This window comes from Sinohyriopsis cumingii, chromosome 9 (genome assembly GCF_028554795.1).
Source record: "Sinohyriopsis cumingii isolate HCF-2022 chromosome 9, ASM2855479v2, whole genome shotgun sequence".
In the NCBI taxonomy this organism is placed as follows: domain Eukaryota; kingdom Metazoa; phylum Mollusca; class Bivalvia; order Unionida; family Unionidae; genus Sinohyriopsis; species Sinohyriopsis cumingii.
In genome coordinates, this window is record NC_142969.1 from 104163228 (window position 1) to 104187879 (window position 24652).

Here is a 24652-nt window from a genome sequence, read left to right on the forward strand (position 1 = left end):
GACACTTGTTCAACTGGATAGGTGATTTCCTCACAGGCCGGAAAATTACAACAAGAATAGGCAACACCCATTCGGAAGAATGTTTACTTGAAAATGGAACACCGCAAGGCAGTGTTATAAGTCCCCTACTATTTAGCCTAATAGTAAACGACGTTGACCTCAATGCAGCCTCCACAAAAATAAACTTGTCACAATTTGCAGATGATAGTGGCATATGGAGGAATGGACGTCCTGCCAATAAAACAGTAGTTAAAGAAATCCAACAGAGCCTAGACAACATAGGGAGATGGGCGGACAAATGGGGTTTCAAAATATCTCATGATAAAACTGTGGCAATCATATTCACCCCCAAACGCAATAACAACCTAGTCTATCCAAACTTCTATATACACAATCAATTAATCAAATACGTAACAGAAGTAAAATTCCTAGGAATGTTCTTTGACAACCACCTCACATGGAAACAGCACATTGAACAACTCACCCAGAATTGTAACAAAGATCTCGATTTACTCAGGAACATCACAGTGACTGGCTGGGGATCCAACCAGGAAATCCTCCTCAAGATATATAAAACCCTAATTAGATCAAAACTGGATTACGGTTGCCAAGCATATAACTCGGCTAAGCAACCTGTACTACAAAAACTTGACACTATCCAGAGAAAAGCCTTACTATTATGTACAGGAACACTCCCCTCAACATTATTAGAAGAACTACAAACACTAACAGGAGAACTACCCTTAAAATTACGTAGGCAAGAACTGCTCTTCCGATACTCCATTTGATTAGATACCCAATCAGACAACCATCCCACCAAAATAGCTATAAACAAGTGTAAAGTTGTCTTCAAACCCAAAAGCATAACCACCATACCAAGTGGCAAAGTGATCCTTGAACTAAGAGATAAAATACCTATACTTAAAAAAACAGGTAACAAACAATACAGACCAGAAAAAATCACCATGGTTACAAAAGCCACCAAGGATTAACATTGAAGCTACAAAATTAGGCAATAAAGAAGGACACGAAAACTTACTAAAACCTGTACTGGTAAACGAAATCAACCAAAAATACCCGAACTATGTTAAAATATATACCGATGCATCAAAAACAATTAACCCACCAAGAACAGCAGCAGCAATAGTCATCCCTGAATTCAATATACAAACGGGATCCGTATTACCTGACTGGAACCGCTCCAGTGTCCTAGTGGTTAGAGCGTCCGCCTCGGATGCGAGAGGTCGTTGTTTCGATCCCCGGCCGAGTCATACCAAAGACTTACAAAAATGGTACAGCTGACTCGCTTGGCGCTCAGCACTAAGAGGATAGTGTTAGGACTGATAGGCCTGGCGTCAGGATAATGTGGCTAGGTGGGACATGATGCTACATGTCTGCGGCATGATGCCCCAGTGCTAGACATGACTATGAACTGCCACACTACAGACATCGTAGCGATATGACTGGAGATTTGTTAAAGCCACGTTCAAAGTCCGAATCACACACACACACACAACCCCAACTGGAGTTCCCTAACCAAGAAAGAATAGGAATCTTAATGGAAAGGTATTTATTGTGTTGCAATGGTAGATAAATAAATAAATAAATAAATAAATAAATAAATAAATAGATAAATAAGTAAATAAATAAATAAATAATAATAATTGATATATAGTATAAGTTTCACTTTTTACAAAGAGATGATATTCTCCGCTCTAGTTCAGCGAAGTGCGACGTTCTGGTTAGCGTATTTTTCTCTGTGTCTGTGTTTGTGTCTCTATGTGTGTGTCTGTGTGTGGGAGAGATTTGCTTTCATATATGATATCCTTCTCGTATCTTGTTTTCAGAACGTTTAAAAAATATGTTATTGTTCAACTGATCCAGTGCGAGCAAATCGTGTGTATAACCAGTCTCCATCATGCTGCTTCCGGTTGTGACACAGATATAACACCGAAGCTTACATATCGTATATTTTTATTCGTGTTTGGCCTTTCTTTATTTAGTGATAATGGATGCAGAACTGTGTGATTTGGATTTTTAACGTAGTTTTAACAATTTTTCAGTCATATCCCTATGTTGTCTGCAGTGTGACAGATTATAATGATGTCTAGCACTGGGGCATCAATTTATAGTGATGTGTAACACTAGGGCACCATGCCGCAGACATGTAGCATGATGTCCCACTCAGTTACATTAACGTCACACCAGGCCGATCAGTCCTAACACTAACCTCTTAATGCTGAGCGCCAAGTGAGGCAGTTGTTAGTACCATTTTTGTAAGTCTTTGGTATGACTCGGCCGGGGATCTAACCCATGACCTCCCGCATCCGAGGCGGACGCTCTAACCACTAGGCCACCGGTGCGGTCGCATGCAGAACTAAAGTGTCAGCTTCGCATAGACCAGTTTTATTCCAGATACGAGGTACACTTACATACGTACGATCCGTAATAAACGGTTGGAGCTGTAATTTTGTCATGTCTGCTGTCTTATAATCCTTATAAGTCATAACATATAAACGATGTATCTCCATGTCTTCCCTTTTTCTTTTTTTCATATCACATATATAGCCTTTTTAAATATCTCGTATACTGATCATTCATATAAGTTTACATTCTTGTTAAAACATTGGAATACCATTACTTAGAGTATATGTTTTAACGCTAAGCAATTAGTTCAGGTAAGCGTGACAAATTTTGGTTGATATTGATTAGTGTCATTCAAGTCGTGTAACCCCTTTTGTCAATTTATTTTCTATACAGGACGTGAGCGTATACATATGGGACGAACCTGTTGAATAAGATCGTAATACTGATCCCGTTGCAGTTGAATAATTTCTTTAAAGCACGTGCTGTACGAACTATGAAGTTTTAAAATCCTAAGCTAACTTACAGGCGTACTTTTTACTAGGGTTAATTACATTTAATTAGTGCCTTCTATAAAGGAGTGCATACATGTTCACATACAAACCGCCCGGGTAACCTTGTGTGATTCCTTGTTGAGTGCTTAATTCAAATTATCTGATCACGATATTGTTCAGACGACCAATAAGACAAATAAAACAAGCTATTCAATCAACTTCTTTCAGACTGGACATTTTTCTTTTTCTCCATTGTTCCTCTCCGACATCAATAGGAAATATAACAAGCTCTAAGGAGTTATTGCCCATTAGTAATATTTAACAATATGAGCACATTGCTTCCTTTCTATCTGACTCAAACACGCATATGGATAGAGAGATAGCTAACAAGAAAGATGTACAACTTAATATATATATATATATATATATATATATATATATATATATATATATATATATATATATATATATATATATATATATATATATATATATATATATATATATATATACATGTTGTTATAAAGGAATATTCGATTTAGTATGTCTGTCGGAATGCGGATATTAAAGATCGCTTGGAATGAGCAATGAATGGAATTGTTCCCTGTGCTTACCATGGATATCCATTCTCCCTAATGCTTCAGATTTCAGCTTCCAAAGTTGTCTGATTTTGTAAGCTCTGTCACCTTGTCCCTCGAAAAGCAACGACCAAGCGTTATAACAGCATTGTTCACTGTTGCAAATGGGGCGGAAACTCATTACTTGTGATTAGGCATTTCATCTGAACTTGTTCCTTAGATGACTATGATTTGTTATGTGGCAATTGACGAGTGTCAGTCACCTTGGAATATACCCTACTGTCCCGAATTTCCCTCTTGGGAAAGTTCATTTTTTTCTATTTTGCTTGCTATTAATATTAACTGTAATCATAATTGCATTTTTAAGGTGATTAATTAATTATGTTCCACTATACCCCGTATATAGGTAGCATTGAACCACCCTGCTCATTACCTCACAACTCAATATATGAGCATATTACTTTACAGGGAATAATGACTATCATTAGTACATATTATTATATTTTAATTCTCAACTCAATGCAGAATTTAATAGTGGCTACGAGAGAGAGAGAGAGAGAGAGAGAGAGAGAGAGAGAGAGAGAGACGGGGGTTGTTACAGTGGTGCAAACGAAACCAACCGATAAAGTATATATATATATATATATATATATATATATATATATATATATCCAATAATAACAGCAGGGAGGGTGAACAGACCAATTTTGGAGTAAGTCTTCTTTGCAAATAATTCATCCTACGAAAAAGAACAAAAAAGGTCAATGACGTCAAACCGACGCCTCTAAGCGGCCGAGATTATATTTAATTGGGTTAGATCATTTTGTTACTTTATAAATGTCAATCGTATTTTCAAACTGGTATGCGTGTTTGTTTACCCACCCGGACACTCATTGTTGGTCGTCACCCTCCATGGTGCTAAAGTGTTTGTGTAATTAAATCATTATTATATCAATTATGGAATTTCACACAGCTATATTAGCGCGATAGAAACTAGAGGCATTTAAGAAATATCTCCCTGTCGGAGATTTTGTCAAGCCACAATTGCAAGAGCATCAGGAGTCTCGGTTTGAATTTACAGAGGGTGCAGAACAAATATTTGAACCTGTTACAAATGCTACCGAAGGTCTTCTTCCAACGTTAGAGCAAACCACTAAAGCAACTTGAAAAACAGCAGAAAGATCTAAGAAAACAAAAAAGATTTTAGGAGAACTTCTAAGTGAAATAGCTCATGCTCAACCACTGCAATAACTACTTTAAGGTATTGACAAAGCTTGTGCTGAAATAGGTGATATAAATAATCGAATACCAGAACCAAAACCAGAACAAACAAAAGATAGAACTGAAGTGAATGATAAATTTACCGAAAATAGTGTTACCTAGCGGTGTCAAACCCTGGCGCGATTCCCGCTAGAAGTTGTAAGTTTACCCCAAATTTCGAAAGACTTCCATGCAACTTCAGTTATAAATTAGAAAGTCCGAATTGTCCTTTCTATACATAAATTTCACTCTACTCAGTGTAAGACCACAGATCTCACAACCTGCCAAATATATATCAGCCGTATATCTGCATGGTTTCTCTGCGTTAGGTTTCAGTACCGCCGTAAAAACTATACCAGTATACTTTAAGTCAGGGGACCCTTTTTGACTATGCCATCTTAGGCCAGTCAATCCACGGTTTCAAGCCACATTTCGCCAGTACAACTGCATCACATTTGCTACCATGGCGACATAAACGGTATCTGTTAAGTCCCTTCCTTTTGATTCCATTGTGTAGTTTACCGGTTTCCTACAGTAAATACTGCCACTGCAGTGATACCATAAATGTACATCACTAGATTTTAGTAGGGCCTTTGGGGTTTCTGGGACACTCATTCCATTTTGACCTGAATTCTCTAGTAGTGAACCATGACCTCATAGAAACTCACTAACACTTTACGCCTAGTACTTGACTAATTATTTTGGGCAAATGAATATGTCCATTGCACCGAATTCCAATAATCAGACAAGAAATCACAAACATCTTAGAATGCCTAAAAATGGCGCGCTATAATCTAATGTGCAAACTCCAGATTTGTTACAATAGTATTGCCTTCATAAAAGAAATAATAAACACTGATGAACCATCTGCGTTTGCCATGCGTAGTTTTGATCAAACTGAAGTGTTTTGAAACCCGAGCATGTTAATGTCACTGTAAGTCGTGATAACGGGTACAAATGGATATTACGCTTACACTACGGAGTTGATAAGGCCTGCAATAGTAACACAAGTTATATTACATTTATCCATGGAATAGATAACACTCTTACACGGTTACAACAAACACAGCCAACAACTAGGCAAGAAATCCGGAGAAAGGTCTTGCCAGTGGCAGTGTAAGAACAAAGAAACAAATCCTTCCGTTATCCGTTCTTGCAGATTCTGAATGACTAGAAATCCTCATTGGTGGAAGACGAGCCGGTAATAATTCCCCAGAAATTATTCATGAAGATGCTGATATTTGCCAACGATTATTTATAGGCGGTATCATGGATATTAATGTTTATCGGTCTCTCATTGATGAAATCGTTGACAATTATCACAGTGATTGAGGTAATGCAATTAGATCAGTGACAAGGAAATAAGATGATAATAAGATGATAATAAGATGATAATGCATAATGATCAACGTGAACTGATAATGGTCTGGGTGATTAATTCGCGATTACCAACATACAAAGCGTTCAACGATGATGGGCTTGGTTTTCTTGTTCAGGGCATATAGAGAAGAATAGCCCCAAAGTAATACGGATTACGAAACCATTATGAATGAAAGCCATTGCCTTTGTTTGTGCTAAATGTATTGGCGCTGTTGTTAATGCTGCTAATAAAGCATTCTTAGCAAATGTTAGTAAAATAAAAATATTTCAGCTGCAAATAAAACATCAGCAGATTTGGCTGGTGTACCCATATCAGAAAAAGAAAAGAAAATATATTACTGCTAGTGTGATAGCAGGAAGTAGTCCTCGTGTTAGACGCTAACAAATATAACAAAATATTTAAAAGTGTAACTGATCCCCCATTCGACATGTACGCACCATTTCTCAAAGATGAATCTTTGCGCGATTATCAATATTATTCTTATGACACCCGAGATCCAAATCAGCGTGGACGAATAGAACTTCAAGTTCAGGATACAAGCAGATATTTGTTACCTGCTAAGTATTTATTGAAGTAGAATGTACGACTTTAACAAGTAGATGATACAGGAATCACAATTTGTGATCGACCTGGTTTTGTTAACAATTGCATTATTTAAATGTGCTATTACAGGATTGACGGAAGATCCATTGAATCATGCCTGGAAAACGTCAATATTGCCACAACGATACATGGCCTTGCAAGACACAGGGATGATTACTCGAGATCAGCTGATCCTAAAATCATATTTGCAAAGGATACATCTGATCATCCAGAAAGCAGACAGTATAATATAAGACCATCAGGAAGCGCCACCGACGACGCTGACGCTGATGTGTAGCCAGTGGTTTATGATGCTAATCCAGAATTTAACTTGGGATTTGTCGCACGTAGAATAATGTTAAATGATGAAGACTTTTCGTGTGTGGCTCAACTATGACATATATTTGGATTTTGTAGACATGTCAGAATGTTATTTTCAGGGCCTAGCATACATTTGTGAGTGTTGAAAAGACAACGGCAATGATGCAGTCTGGTGATCCGGCGCAGTTGGTGAATGCATAGTACGACTAACAAAACTATCGTTGTGGATTCCAGAAATGACGAAGAGCAATGGCTACTTTCTGAGTCAATGTGGTAAATGAACATTGTCATGGTTGATGATGACAAAGACATTATTTGAAGAGTAATGTCTGGTTTATTTGCATGGCAGATATCATCACAGTAGTATGTTTCTGCACCACGACATGTATTCATCGCATTTCTGGAAGATGCACGGGAAAACGCACAAACACGAAATTCAATGACATTTGACAAACTTGGGTTATCTAAGATTTCTTTAAGGAAAAATGGGCATCAGGAACCATCCGGAGAAGTACTGCTGAGCTTTGATGGCAATCATGTTGAATGTACTTATAATCGGTTGATGACATTTATGTTGGTTCTGGTTTGCAGATATCTCAGCGCGATTGTACAAGATTGTATCCAACATATTACTTTCGTTGGAACATTTACATTTATTCAGGCAATCTGTCGTTGATATACACTTCCGAACTCGTGTAGCTGGATCACCACCAAGAATACCTGGTCCAGTAGTTATTCCTGTTTGTTACAGACCAATTGCTGTTATACTCTCAGACAAAACAATGCCACGTGAAGGTGCTGATTGACAAATGAGAGTTATTAAAGCGCCAGTGGAAAACGTGTAATTAAATCGCTCATAATATCATAATGTCATATCATCATGTTAGTCTCAGTCTGACTCTTGGTCAGATTAAAAGACTGTAATCTATATCGAAAGAGAACTGTGGAATAAATAATCACTAGAAAAATTATAACTCAAACACTTTAATAAAGCTAAATAATCAAAGAATGTCGTTAACCTTAATCTTTATGCGTGTGCCATTAAAGACTATATCAAGACGGGTGGTATATTTCCACTTATTGTACTTATACTAGCATTAATGGCCGCTGAAGCCCCAGCTGTTGCAAACGCAGTTGCACTCGGTGCTGTTGGAACTGCTGCTGGAATGGCATTAAGGAAAGCAACAGGTCACGGAATAAAAACTTCCAAAAAAGGAAAAGGGTCTAAAACTAATAGAATATCCCCACTCTTGGTATGAAAAAGGTCTGACACGTCTCGGGACACTTCCTTAGACGCAAAGCGTCTCCTTCCTATGTTCAATTTTTATTTGCTCTAAGCCGCTAAAAATTAAACATAAAAAGCTTCAGAGGTGTTTTCATGCGTGATCAGTTACCAACTATCCAGGAAACTGGTGTCAGTAATCTCGATGGAAGTTCTGGAAAAGGTAATAACAATACTGGTCTTGGAGAACCAGAATCAAGTGATGACTCGGCAACGAAGAAATACGTCGATGATAGCAGCACCCCGATGATGAACTCGTTAATGATAGTCAGTGATGATGTGACCACATTTAGATCTAAATACTCTAATCATGTACAACCGTTTATAAATTTTCGTAAATAAATAAATGGTATCGTTGTTTATTTCTTTGGAAAGCCAACAGTTATCATTATTAAGCTGTCCGAAATCAAAAGAAAAATACTGATAGTGTAGAATGTACAGTAGCGTCTGGATCAACATTGTGGACACACTCAATAAATTCATCAAACATCGAGATGAGGTTACCGGAATATACACATAACCGGTAGTAGGCACTACAACATTTACGCCAAATTCCACGGCAATAGCCACTACCTGGATCATCTGGATATATGTTAGTGACGTTGGAGCAATGCAACGAGGAAACATGTATTGCGGAACCCGAAGAAAAATTTAGTTTTGTTGTATTATTGTGTCTTGAATTAGTTGTTAATCCACTATCTACTTAACATGAACTTCCCAATCAACGTTCAAAGTTACAGATACAACTAAGTATTTGACTCGCAAACCAAACTGAAAAATATCGTTGACGAGTATACAGTCAAAGTAAAATATATCGCAGACCTGTAGTTGTCGTTCACACGATTGTGTATTCGGCGTCCGCTGTTATCGCTAGAACTGGCTGTTACAAAATTTTGATTTTCAGATGCAGCAACAATTGCTGGTGTTCTCAATATCATCGCAATAATATATCTACGTGTAGCGAAAATACACTAAATGAATATACAATAAAGTTGCATACAGCGACGCTACCATACTCCAAATTATCTTCGTTGAAATCATCAGGTCTTAGCGATAGATTAATATCTGATACTGAGTTCGTATAAAAGATTAAGATTTGCCACAAAAGTACAAATGTACCTTTGGGAAAAACTGTGCCAGAATTTAGAAAATCGGGATTTAGTATTTTAGTTTAAACTCCAAGGTTATAAATAATTTCGTCGTCGCAATATATACTAAAACAGATCTTGCCTAAAACAATTCCGTCAAAAACCATCGCGGTATCCAGCAAGAAAAACGTATCCTGAGTTCAACTTCAACTTTCCAACTGCGATTCAAGCGAAAGAAAAAGAACTTGGACAATTACGTGTATATCATAGCTGGCCTAATACTATATCAAATTCATTCAGTGGGTTGCAAGCAAATAATTCACTTGTCTTTTCGTATTAAAATAAAACCGATGGAACTCCCGATTGGCAAGTTTCTAATATTCCCGTAGGTAATTATCAAATCGAACACATCAACGATGAATTCCATCGCATAATTAAATTGATAAAAGAATTAAAATAATATTCAGGAACCAACATTATCATCCGCGATATAAATCAGTCATAGATCCGACGAGTATCAGGATAACCTGAGGTTCCAACCGAATATCTAGGAGCGGCAGAACCAAGACGTGTCAAATTTTCCTCTGAAAAAAAAATATTTCGGAAAATTCAAGAATCTCGAGGAAATTTTCCATGTAAGTATATAGAAACACTGAGAGGCTTGGATAGAGCTTTAGTTCCTAACGGATCAACTTGTTTTACTGGGTCTCATGGTACATAACGTCCTGAATTGGTAAGAACAATATATAGTGTTGATTACAAAATCCGTATTCCACATTTCGATGAAAGATGTATCGAAACATTTCCCAACAACATTAAACCTGAGCACACATGTGTACTTGGTGACCTACAAAATTTATTTTCTAGTGTCATGCAATACTATAAGGACGAAGTAAAATAGCATATAATTGATACGATATAACATCACAATTAAGTTGCATCAAATCTTAAATATGTCAACTGGATTATCAATTAAGAGGTAATGTTCGACGAAGAATTAAGAAATTTTTATCATGGATGCCCTACATGCAAACTAAAACCATTGTTTCTTAATCATAAAATAATGGAAGCAGAATTCACAAAAATTGCAATACCAGGATTTGACCGTGAAGAAATACCAAAATCAGTGAACTTTTTCATCGATGAACATTTCCTAAAATCACCATGTCTTGGAGGACGAATAGCTCCACCAGCAGATATTCTCAAGCGTAACATTGATTCATACGGTGAAGGTCGTCATATTTCACCAGGAAATGCAAATATAAAGTCAACAATGGCAGTTGATCTTGTATGTTATGCAATGAATGGCAGATATCAAGTAGATCTTGAAAAATCCAGTGAGGCCTAGCAGGGATATATTTTATTTACATTCACACCACAAGCACCCCCTTGATGTGTGATGGCATTAGAACCCGTTAACCTGGTTTACCTGCGATGTCATAATCGGCTATCATCATAGACACATTTAAAGCTTATTGACCCGACCAGGAACTTGCCTTATTTGCGACAGAACGTTTAGAATATAAATAATGATGTTTTCGTTAATCTTCACGTTCGTAATTAAGTCAAGGAATGTAAAAACTAATCTGATAAATATAATATCAGAATGACTATTATTATCAAAATAAGAATAAAAATCTTATTCTTCACTGATTATCTTCCACATTTTATAATTTGCTGGGGTAAATGGTAAAAAAATAACGAAACTTTCAGCGAAATAATTGCATACTAATAATTTCATAAAAATGATTTTCAAAAATAAGTTTATTTTTTTACTGATTTTCGTCTTGATTTTATTATTTGATGGGGTAAATTATGCTGCTTAAATTTAGAATCAGCACGATTTTATAATTTGATGGGGCAAATGGTCCTCAAAATAATAATCATAGGACTGATTTCATAACATGCTGTGTTAAATGATTCAGAAAACGAAATGCTTCAATGTAAATAACAAATGAATCTGAATCAAAATAAATATTTATAAGAACAAATATTATTAGCTAAATAAACTTTGTCAGAATAATAAATTGATATTATAATCTGACTAAATATTTTTTTATAGTCAGAAATCAATTGCTGTTCAGCTGTTACTAGTGACAGCACTTTCACTTTCACAATCACTAGTGACTTTGTCACTGTTTTGATCTTTACTATGGATCGGTTCACGATTGGACACAATCTTTCTCAATTGTCTTACACGTTTATTCACAATCATTTTTTAAATCGTATTCCTGCTATAATTCTGATCTAATTTGTTTCAATTGCCCGTCGCCAAAGATTTAAACACTGATTTTTGAATCAGCTTAATGAATTGGTCTTCTTCTGGTAGTGAATTTCTATCTTCAAATGTTCGTTGTTGTTATAACGATTCAAAATAACATTTTTTTTTTCTTATCAGGATTAAGTTCAAATGTTTTTATACCGTCATGTTGTAATTTTTCAGATGCAGAAAAAAGAGCATTAGTATTTTCAAAAATTATATTTTTTTATAATATTGTTGGGGTCAAATCGTTTGACTTTTCGCCTTTCCATTTGGTCAACTTGTGAGAACTTCCTTATAGCCTATTGGTTCCTTAGGAGGTTTTTCCTTTTTGGCTGTCATTCTTCTGAATGTTCTTGTATGGGGTACACTTCAGTGATATTGAGATCTTACTGATTATTTTTGCATAGACACTCCCTAACGAATCCCTAAACAAATGACAATCTAGAGATTCAGATTATTGTCTGCACACTCCCCGCAACATCAAACCCATGGCGGGTTGCAAAACGCAATCACCACGTTGTTTGACGTGGTGATCAGGTGTACATGAAATCCCTTTGGGGCTGTATCCCCACTATGCAATGAAAAAACCACGAACTATTCGCCACCGATGACATTTGTCAGTCACGAGATTGGAATGCATGTTCTCGATTATGAGAATCAGCCACGCTAGCACTGCACCACAGATTATCCGTCCTGAATGAATTTACCTACTCTGGGTTGCTACAAATGATAATTATACGAGCAAATCATGCTTATTTTAAACTACAACGTTGATTTATTCTGATTTCCAAAACACACAGTATAAAAAATTCATACATACATTTCTGCCGAGTTTAGATATAAATTAGGCCTCTATACAGCTATCTTATACAGAGATCTAAAGATAATTTAGCTGTATTGCATACATAAACTGGTCACGTAACTTACTGTTTTTCTGCCTGGACATTGTCGATGACCAAGTTAAAAGGTGTTGTTGTTCTTGTTGTTGTGGTGTTTAACGCCATTTTTCAGAACACGATAGGCTATACATGGCGGCCAGTATTACTGGTGGAGGAAGAACCCCGGAAAACCCAGGAAAGAACCACCGACGCACGAGAAGCTACTTGCAAGCTTTCTCACACACCCACATTGGCTGAATCCGAGACTCGAACCCACGCAGATAGGTGAGATGGCAATGATCCGTAATGGACAGCGCTTTAGACCACTCGGCCACTAGGGGGCCCCTGTTAAAAGTTGTTAATATCCTTCTACTAATTCGAATTATTACAAAATTACGTTATTCCACTAACAGCTTATTGCCAAACAGACAGTTAAATTACTAAACGAATTATACAAAAGTAATTATTAAGGTCATTACACAGCAACAAGCGGGGTAACTGCTTAATTACTCTAACGGAGTGAGCTTTGCTTTACATAATTAACTCCCTTGATCTGGAGTGTTTGCATATAACATTACCCGAAAAAACTGAAATGTTTTTTGTTTGTTTACCTTTCTTAGTAAATGCTGATTTCGTTATAGTATTTGCGACAACATGTATCAAATCTGGAAAAAGTTCAAAATATTTGAAAGGTGCATTGATTGATTGAAATATTTGTTGTTCACCAGTCGCATCCTTTGTAAATTTAGCCATACTGGCAAAGTTATTATATTTCACATTACCACCAAATTTGCAATTTTGACTTTAGTTGTAAATTACACAAAGAAAATATTTGGAATCTAAATCAAAATGATCGACCACAAAACCATCTTTAATTAGTCCAGGAAAAAATTCATAGGCAAATGTTTGACAAAGATATATTTTATTCCCCCTCCGCATTGAATTTGAGATTGCCAGCATTATTAGTAGAACCGACTGTTTTTTTAGTCGACACATCTTGATTATATCATCTCGATACGCTTCATAATGGGATAGGATGGGATGTTTCACAAATTCATTTTGCATCGTTTTTATATATATATATATATATATATATATATATATATATATATATATATATATATATATATATATATATATATATATATATATATATAAACGTGTGTAAAAAGTATTTTTAAAATCTGGCTACATAGTCTTTTCTAATGGGAGATTCATCGGCATTACATTTTTTTAACCATCATATCTGTTCAGCTCTCTGTATATTTTACCACTGCATTGCACACACAATTTCGTTTCTCCTCTAATCCCAGCACCACACTTCAAGCACAGTTTTGTTCCAGACTTAGTCATTGCACGCATTGCCCACAAAATTCATTTACGCAAGCTTTGTTACATGAAAATGAAGAACCGATCATTAACCATTTACAGTTATTCTGTGTATGAATCATTATATATATATATATATATATATATATATATATATATATATATATATATATATATATATATATATATATATATATATATATATATATATACTTCCATTTAAACATATTTGTCTTAATTATGATATGGACGAGTCTAGGAGATTGTCTACAATATAACCTTGTAAGGTAGATTCGATTTTGACAGAAAAACATTGACTTGCCAGTGCGAGCTCTGTTTGATATGACGAATAATCTGATTAAAAGTATTCACGACGCACTCAGAATCATGAAAAACGTTGACAAACATCGCGTCGGTGCTACAATGAATGACCAATAAGAGATGAGTATTAATTATCTCGACAATGAAAGACATTCTTTTAGAATACAATTTATTGCGGAAGTAGACGATACTTTGAGTATGCGTGCCAAACGTAACCCTGTCAGTCTTTACACTGGTAATATTGTTACGTTAAATAATAACTCCAAACCAGGAATGCTGACTGTTATTGACAAACCGTATTACGAACGAGCGTATCCTGTGACAGCAGTTATTTATGCAATATATCCTCTAAATGATAAAGCTAGCGTTTATGATTTCAAACCAATGAAAGTCTCAAAAATAAACTGTGTAGCCGAACGAGTAATGGAACATTATTAAAATGCAACACATAGAAATAAGCTAACAGATTTACGACGTGAACAAAACATAAACAAATGAGCTGAATCAGTCGAAGATAAAGCTGCAATAAATGAGGTTGCTGAGTTAGAAAAGATACTAAAATTTCCATAACAGTAAACATAACACGACATGTACTATACGACCCAAAAAAGTTATCAAAAGGAGCTCCGATAAATATCGTTGATCATAATGCGCATGCTTCAATTTCGGCTATAACAATATTTCGAATAGATAGATTTTACCAAGGAAATGTACTTCTATTAACGAAAAAAGTAACAATCATCCTGTATCAATGTGGTCATTTCAAAGTCCTGAAGAAAATTATGACGAATTAATTAAACCTGATTGAAGTATCTGTATCAAAGAAAATAAATTTGATCAGTTTGTAAGACCTAATGGTGAGATTTACTGAACATAATTTCTCCATATAAAAATGAAAGATCTTGCGTCAATATACATCAACGATAATGAAAAGTAGCTCAGTAATTGTTTTACAATTTCATCAGTCGCGGTTAAGTTTGCACAGTGGATTATGGAATATCAGATACGATTATAAGAATGTTATATTGGTAGATATGGTTATATGTTGTTCCGGAACTTTTCTTGGAATCAAAGAATGTTGCAAATACTTTAAGAAACTTGGACATCCAAAACACGAGATAAGCAGAGTTGCGATAAATATACCTTTACCAGTTGTTGACTAGACTGGATTTGCTTGATCATCTGATCCTCCTTGAGTACATTTGCCAATTTTTTTTGAACAAAGATCATTTGCGATTTTATTCTCAAAATCGGTTATCTCAGGGCTTTCATCATCAGAATATTTCTTATGTTGTGCTATGCAAACATGTTTTTTTGGATTGCTTTATACAAATACTTCACTTACAACCATCGATATCAATATTTTTACATCAAAGCATATACCGTAATAAACTTATTGGAGCCGAATGTATTTCTGAAAAATGTTTTCCAAACCAAACAAGGACAATGGAATAAAATTATTTCTTTGCCAATTTGAATGACTTGCCTTGTCTAGTCAACAGTCCTTTGTATTCTGTAAATGAAGTTATTACAAAGAATATTTATCCTACCGCATGAGTGGCCATCTATTGAAACTTGACCGACGATTAAAACAAACCACACACCAGAGGCTCTGGTTCCCCTGATTCCGTTGTTGATTGCCAGGTTGTTTGCGAATGGCGTTTCACAGCTTTAAGACAACATCTGGAATGTCAGGTGAGATGGGCTGCAGTTTTCCAGAGTGACCATGGAAATTTACAAGCTCATTCTTGACGACGTCAACAACTTGACTGGTAATTCAGTCAAGACCGCTTTGACGGCAAACCAGGTCAGCTCCTTAAAAAAATTTATATCCATTTCCTATACTAGTAAGTGTCCGCTCTAAGTGCCTGCAGAGGTTACACTGGACAACAAATTTTTACAAAAGTCATGTTACTGAAATAAAATTAGTCAATTCTTATCAATTTTTATGTGCTGAACACGAATATGACAGTCAAATTGCAAAATTGGCTCTAGTTTTTTTGTAATCTGCAAGAAATTAATGTTTACATAGCGAAATGTATTCCAATAGCAAAAGGTCAACTGTAATAGCCTACCTATAAAAAATCAAGTCATTGACTACATCTTAGATTTCTTCGCCTGTCTCTTGTACAGCTGTTCGGGAGCATCTCTGAGGAGTGTCCAGCAGTAGTCAGCCAGCAGTGTAGTGGACCATTTTCCCTGGTATCTTTGTTCCATTGTTGCGATATCTTGATGAAAACGTTCGCCGTGTTCATCACTAACAATACCACAGTTGCTAGGAAAGAAATCCAAATGGGAATGAAGGAAGTGAATCTTTAGAGACATATTGCAGCCAAGTTTCTTATACTTCATCAACATGTCTTCTACTAGTTCCTTATAGTTTTCTGCCCTAACATTTCCGAGGAAGTTTGTAGAAACTAGGCGAAAAGCATTCCATGCTTGTTTCGCGTCACCTTCCAGCAAGTTGTTGAACCGGTCATCTTTGAAAAGCTCTCGAATCTGAGGACCCACAAAAACTCCCTCTTTAATCTTTGCTTCGCTGGGTCGAGGGAATTTTTCATGCAGGTATCGGAATGCTGGCAAAGTCCGGTCAATGGCTTTCACGAAGTTCTTCATCAAACCTAGTTTGATGTGAAGGGGTGGTAGCAAGATTTTCTGAGCCTCAACCAGAGCTGGGTGTTGGATATTCTTCTCTCCAATGGCTATATTCTGCCTGTGAGTCCATTCCTTCCTCATGTAGTGCATTTCCCTTGCTCGGCTATCCCACTCGCATAAGAAACACATGTATTTTGTATATCCTTGCTGCAGTCCCATTAAAAGGGCAACTACCTTCAAATCACCACAGAGGTGCCAGCTGTACTTGTTATACTCAATGGAATTCAGTAGCTGCCTTAAGTTATCGTATGTCTCTTTCATGTGGACAGCATACGCTACTGGAATAGATGGAAGAATGTTTCCATTGTGCAAAAGCACAGCCTTGAGACTCAGTTTCGAAGAGTCCACAAATAGTCTCCATTCTTGTGGGTCATGAGTGATTTTTAAAGCATTCATGAGGCCCTCAATATCGGAACAGAATATCAGATTACTTTCCTTTCTGAAGAAAGGCTCCAATTGCTGGTGGCGCTTTCGATATGCAGTAATTGTGACATCTTCTTCTAGAAGATTCCATTGTTGGAGTCTTGATCCTAGCAATTCTGCCTTGTTCTTTGATAAGTCCAAATCACGAATCAGGTCATTTAGTTCTTCCTGTGTTATTCTGTGTGGGGTTGATGATGCACCACAGTGAAAATCTGGATCACTGCATGCTGATGGACCAGGAGAAGAACAGGTCGACTCACCTTTGTCTTCGTCAGATGAATCAAGAGAATATTCTGCTGGAGGTTCTGGAATAGGAAGTCCCTCACCATGTGGAACTGGTCTCAATGCAGACGGAATGTTTGGGTAGACTATTCTCGACTTCTTTCGCTTCGTTATTCCGCCGGAAAGAGGAGGAACCAAGCAGAAGTAACAGTCATTTAGGTGGTTGCTTGGCTCTCTCCACACCATTGGGACTGCAAACGGCATTGATGACCTTTTGCAATTCAACCACTGTGAAAGCTGTGTTGTACATGTAGCACAGCATATATGCGGAGCCCAAGGCTTGTCTTGGTCACCAACCTTGCATCCGAAGTAAAGATGATATGCCTTCTTCACTTGAGAATTGATACTTTTCTTCTGGTTGGCAAATGTCACTTCCCCACAAATATAGCAAAAATTGTCTGCGGTATTAACACACTTTCGAGGCATTACTGTTCTTTATTGTACGTAAATGGATAAAATAATAAGTTTTATGTAACAGTAGCTTGAACTGTCTCGCACAACGTCTAAAATATTTTCAATGCTGAACCTATCTGATTGGGCTTTATATAGTACACTGCTTACGTCAGCTTCAGCAGCCGCCTGGCATTAGTATAATAGGCCTACACATGTATAGTACACTGCTGACGTCAACTTACTTCAGCAGCCGCATGGCATTAGTATTGCATTGCATCAGAAAATGATGCAATCAACTGTGGATGATGTGAGCATGATGGTATTATGCAATGTTACATCATTATTCCGGATGTTGCTGCAGTCCTACTGGAGAAATTTACACAGTGAAACATAGAAAATGAGGTATATGAATATCTTCAAAACGAGAGCCAATACAATTTTTTCACGGTTATATTCGTGTTCGGCACACCAAAATACTACAGATTAGGGCCTTTTCAAGTCAGTAATGATTTCACTGTTGACCAGTGTTATCAATGTTCAAATGGACGCAGTGTTTCAACGGCAAGATGTCGATATATTGCGCCATCCGTCAAAGTTTGCAACGACAATATTGCAATGATAAACAATAGTTGTCGTCTGCTTCGTATTAAATAACTAGCAGATTCAAGTTGCGGTGAAAGCTCGTTTGAGTCAAAATATAATAGACGTCGAAGCCTCACCACTATTGCCACTGATTGTGTTCCATGTTCTGGTGTCGAATGGAGGTTAACAAGCGCGGCTTCCTTTTTGTGGGGGAATCATCGATTCAAGCATATTTTTTTTTCTGCGTAAAGAAACCTCGAAAATACTTCGCTGACTCTGATCTTGACTAAGTTGAGATTTGCGAATGGACGCATGGGATTTTGCCAGTTGTACGGTGCTGTAGAATACGTCCTCTTGAGGACAATCTGAATCATACTCTATAGTTTAATGACTTTGGATTTTGATTTTCGTCTACGAGACACTAAGCGATATCCAAACGCTTTTGTTTGAGCCTTCACCGATTAATTTCGATGGCCCCAAACGCAGCCCACATAATTAGCAGCCATAGGAGCTGCAGCTATTAACAACGGTTGAATGGCTGCGAGGAAAGAAAATATTTAACCTGCTTTTGCAGGTGTTTCTCTTATGTCTTTGATGACTTTAAAGTTATCAGTGTGGACCTAAACGAATGGAATGGGCAATATGTGACTAATATGGATATCAATCAGAAAAGTTGGACCATATATACAATTTGTAAACGAACAGTTGAATAAAACCAATCAGAATGAAATGAAAGCAAATAGTAAGTTATAAATAGGTGTATGCTGACTTATTTAAGCTGCTCTTGTTTGATTATATTCTTGCTACTTGTACAAAATAGAATGAAAGAGAACCTGTGTACATAAACATAATAAAGAATTTCAAGGCAAGAAAGTGTACAAAATAGACATTTATTGCAGGATAATTAAATGAAAAGTGCGAAAGAATACATATCTATCATAATTTATCTAACGTTACTCACACCAGAATATTATATTTAATACAAACTGATTTGCATCAATTGCACAAACTTCTTTAGTCATACAGTGTTCCCTATCGTCGTATATAGCATGCATTACAAGAAAAAGATATTTGCTTGATATACATGATTGATTTGGTTGCATGTATGCCAATTGTGTAGCAGACTCCACTGACATAAAACCTTCAGGTCAAAGAGGTGATGACATAATCCTAAGGCCCCCTGCAAAGCCAATATATTATATGTTTTGAAGATTTCATACAGTTTACTGTTAAAAGGCTGTCCATATTTGACCATTTGTTTTACTGCGTCATACTTGTTCAGTTTATAAATGGCGCCCACATATATGCGATGACGTCGATACACTGCAAAGGTGTTGTTCCATATAGCCGACCATACATTTATCAATAATCAATGATCTATCTCGGGATGGTACAATTACCATGTGTACTTAGTCTCGATTATCAAAGGCAATTTTATAGGGTACAAAGTTATGGCTCATACTATGTGTATTGAGTCATCGGACTGTTTCAAATTATGTTTACCTATTACAACGTTACCACCAAACTATTATATTTTGGAATACGACGAGTTGTAGTAACTACTATTTGTGTTTTAATCATGACCTCACTTACTGACCGACAAATGTTTGATATGAGATAAATCACATTATATCATTCTGTGTAATAATCAGGTCAATGGTCACTGTACCGAGTAATATGTACCTGTCCTACTTATCTAAACTAAGGAATTTTATATTTTTGTAAACAGAGAGCTTAACATCTGAGACACACTAACCTCCGCCTATCTGGTGCTGTGCAAATGTTATTGTTATACACGTTATGTGGTTTTGAGCACAGATATTTTGGTCGCTAGATCGGATGTGCGTTATATAACCTTACTAGCGCAAATGCAGAGAGGAAGCCCGTGTTTGTTAATTCTCTCAACGGAGAAATGTAGCTATCAGCTTGAGTTACGGAAAAGACATGCATATGCATGTTAAACATTCTTATGCACATAGACGTAATAGAGGTGTTTGATCTATCTGATACACATATCACAGTGCCAGACCTAAGATAGAACGGGAAGTAGAGAAATGAAGACAGAAAATGAAGACGATTTGTCCCAGCTGGAACAAATAGACGACTCAATTATCTTGAAAGCTCTGAAGACAAGATACGAGAAAGATATCATATATGTAAGAACATTTTCTCTTTCACACACACTTACACACATACACATCCACCAGAGTTGCCATCAACTTATTTTCGAGTGGTTTCAATGGTTACGGCTACGGCTGAGAAACCTTTTTCTGAATAAATGTAACAGGCGTTTGTAGAATCGGACTAGCTGGTTTTAATCAAATCGTGGTGTAATTTTTTTTTATTCAGTGCTACTGCAACTAATTGGAAATGTGCTAATCATTCGTAAGATCTCTCGAAATTCTAGCACTTAGGTTCCGAGATTTCTCTGCAATCATTAATAATTCTTATGGGTACTGACCTGCTATTAACCTTTCTGTAAATAAGCGAATAAATTGTTCAAAAATAGCTAGGTCACGATTCACATTAACCTATCCAACACGGACTCGCACACGGTGTTTCACTAACAATGTAGCAACAGATCAGATAAATACTTTACCAGAGTTCACTTCTAACAGTCTTAGCCATGATTGTGGTGAACTCGCATAAAGGCGTTTGCGTGTATCTACGACACTTCTAGAATCCTTCGACGTCAACGGCTTGTCCTTTTCGTATATTCTATCAACTTTAGTTATGGTTAGTGCGTACTTGTAGCTGCGCAATCGACCTCGTTGATCGGGTAACGAGGATGTGGCAGCAATAAGAGATCAGTATATAAACCTCATTTGGTGTTAAAATTATTTTTCGCGCTGTTAGGAAAACTTTCCACATGACTTGTTTGGCCAACTATGCTCTAGCAACCCCTTGAGTGACTTTTCGCACGCTTAATGACCTTTCCACGGCAGTTTCGCCTTTCCAATACCAGCCCGGACTGTAGTATACTTTTGACGAAAATTAGGGTTTTGTCAACTATTGCTTGTTTCTTATGAGTACAATTTAAGTTTAATGAGAATATTTGCCTCCTAGTACAATCTAGACCTTCATAACTCATTTGATGATAAATCTTGCGATCAGTTCTCCAATACCAAGCCATGAATGATAATCTGCTTCAGCACGTTGACGTGTACGGATATCATTGGATGCCATACAAGCAAGGCCATGTCTGTAATACACAGCATCAACACAATTTATTAGTGCGTAAACTGGCATTGGTTGTGAGAATCGAGTCATATATCAAGCCGTGTACCAAGCCCACAGTACATGCATCTCTCTATGGGGTTACAACCGGATAGTTACAACAAGTACTTTTGGTGACTTTGTTACAGCAGCAGATATATCACAGCCGATTGTTTTACCAAAGTATTTTTTTTTCTCCACATCAAATACAAGTTGCAGTCATCACTGCTTGTCAGTTACGTGTTCTAACTCGAGTTTGATTTCAAGTACGTGATTTTATGCGACATCGTTCAAAAAATGAAGTTCTGGTTATATTAAAGGCAGTATTATTCAGTGGCATAACGAAAAAGAAAACTCACAGATGCTTTCATAAGCAACAGGTATGAAAAGCTCGGCTTTTACCGACACTGACTTCGCTATGAGGCAACACCTATACCATCCCAACTTGGTGATATATGTCCAAACTCGTGCACTGATGACTGACCCTGCTGATTCAGCAAAAAATACAACTGTTAACGATAGCTGAAGTGGGATCGATTGTAACCGACTGCGCCATTAGCAGATGATCAACCGTATTACCATATTCGCGATAATCATTATCTCATCAGCTCTTGTTACACCTGGTGAATCAATCACACCTGAGATCGCACTAGCGTCACTGCGAATTTATTATCATTGGTCAAAATATCCGATCTCAATCTTTTTGTGGTTTGCTCGCAAAAAAAAAAAAGTTCAGATTTTAGCAGACACTTTTACCATCTTACACATTAATGAACTTCCCTTCAGCTGGCATGACCTCGAATTTGTTAATAAATAAATCAGACGAAGAAGCTCATTTTAAGAACCAGCAAAAACTTAAAAAATTCTGAACGTGTCGTGATACTCAGTTTAGTCATCTCAATCAAATCTCAGATATATGCCCTGTTGGCAATAAAATCAGCTAGGTTGGCTTGACGACATTTCAGGTAATACAAGTTTGTTTTATGCATGTCATTTCATATCGTGATTTTTGTTGTGAAAATTATATCAGTCATGCATACCAATTCAACGTGTGACGATGTTAGTCGTAATTACAAAAGCAGGTATGAAACGACAGTCGTAGTTGTTCGGGTTATACACTGTGAGACCAACAACACCTGTTTATCTTCCATGTCATAATACTCGCCTTTCACGTAATCGTTTAACACTTGTAGATGAAGATGGACAACTTATAGATATCTGAGATAAAACATTAACGACACAACTGTACATTAGAGATCGGCCAGATACGTGAATACAAAAACAGTCGTATACGGACGTGTAAAACACGTGCGTGTTTTTAACGTGAGCGACTTGGTCTTGCTGATGTTTTTCGTGGATTGTTTACAGGAGCACAAAAGATGTTAACAACCTTTTAAAGGACGCTGCATCAATTGCTAAATAAACTGCAATGCGATTCGTTGATAACAATAAAAATAAGCGGTGGATCCGATGAAAAATCTGGGATTACAAGCGCCTCAATCTCTTCAAGATAAATTACGGCGATTAGTAGCTCGGCACCATCAACCGTTGAACCATAGGTTCCAATTATTCTACAATCAACAGACGCTCTGCCGGCAGCGATTATTAAAATCATTAAACAAGCCGGTGGACAACTTTTTGTGAGATTCAGTGATTGTAAATTTAGCAAAAGAGATTTTGTTTACGGCTGAAGACGTAATTATCATTGGCAATTTACACTGGTTAATATATTACTCTTACTTGGACCACATCACTTCTGTGGACTATTAATGCTAATAATTGACGGGTTACACGTCATATGTGGCGCGTGTGCAAACGTGATAGAGCATAAAGGCTGTGGCCTAGATAATAGTTTGTAAAGCTCCACTTCCTCACCAACACAGTGGCTCAAATCAAACAATTTAAAGACATATCTGATCGGGGCCCCGAGTGGCCGAGTGGTCTAAAGCGCTCTCCGTTACGGATCACTGCCATCTCACCTCTGTCTGCGTAGGTTCGAGTCTCGGATTCGGCCAATGTGGGTATGTGAGAAAGCTTGCTAGTAGCTTCTCGTGGGTCAGTGGTTCTTTCTGGGGATTTCCCGGGTTCTTCCTCCACCATTAATACTGTCCGCCATGTATAGCCTATCGTGTGCTGAAAAATGGCGTTAAAGTCTACAACAACAACAACATATCTGATCATGCATTCGATCGCATGTGTTGTTGGATCAAAACAAAAGAAACTTTCAGCATTAATCATACCCTGCTAAGGACCACAATCACTTACAAATATAATCACAAGTACCGGACACGTGCATGTATTCTCTTCCATGTGAGGCATTCGTGGACATTGCTGAAAAACTGGTACAGGATACAGGCGGTACTGATTGTCCGACAAGTAACTCTGTGGGATTTGTCAGCAATGGCATCACACGTTATTCCATCGACAGAAAGGAAACTAAACCAGTTCTTGACAAAGTTCAGGGAGCCAAAACGACTGTTGGAAAAGCCAGACAAAGTTAAGGGAGCCGAAACGACTGTTGGACAACCCAGATATAATGATGCTTAAGCCAGAATGGCTTGTCAGACTATGATGTTTTACAATGAGACATCTGACAAAACGGATTCTGAAGCATATTCAATTGGTCACATGTTTGGATTTTATGGAAATCTTCGTATTGTTTCGTGCCAAACGTAATAAAATTAACCCGTAAAAAAATCAAAGGATGCAATTTGAGGAGGTGCAGTTGATCCTGATTGTAACGTTGTATAACAAACATTAACATAGTAGATGTCTGTGTTATTTCTTTCACTGACTACAGAATCAAATGTGCTTGTGTGTGATTTGGATTTGTAACGTAGCTTTAACAATTTTTCAAACATATCACTACCATACCTACTTGTGGCAGTTCATAGTGATGTCTAGCTCTTGTCGCTTACATGTAGCATGATGTCTTATCAAGAAATATTATTCGGACACAA

The 24652-nt window shown here is 37.0% G+C and overlaps 1 protein-coding gene across 3 annotated transcripts in view; it reads left to right on the plus strand.

Annotated features, from left to right (window-relative positions):
* Window positions 1-20430: 20430 nt before the first annotated feature.
* LOC149792382 (unconventional myosin IC-like) overlaps window positions 20431-24652 on the plus strand; it is a 128869-nt gene continuing 124647 nt past the window's right edge. For 2 of the 3 annotated variants that reach the window (XR_016423295.1, XM_089969382.1), the window contains exon 1: window positions 20433-20632. Coding sequence is in view for 2 of the 3 variants with exons in the window: in XM_089969382.1 (XP_089825508.1) it covers window positions 20531-20632 (102 nt within the window). In the remaining variant the exon portion in view is untranslated. Of the gene's footprint in view, window positions 20633-24652 lie in introns of all 3 variants that reach the window. The other variant, XM_089969383.1, reaches the window with a different exon arrangement.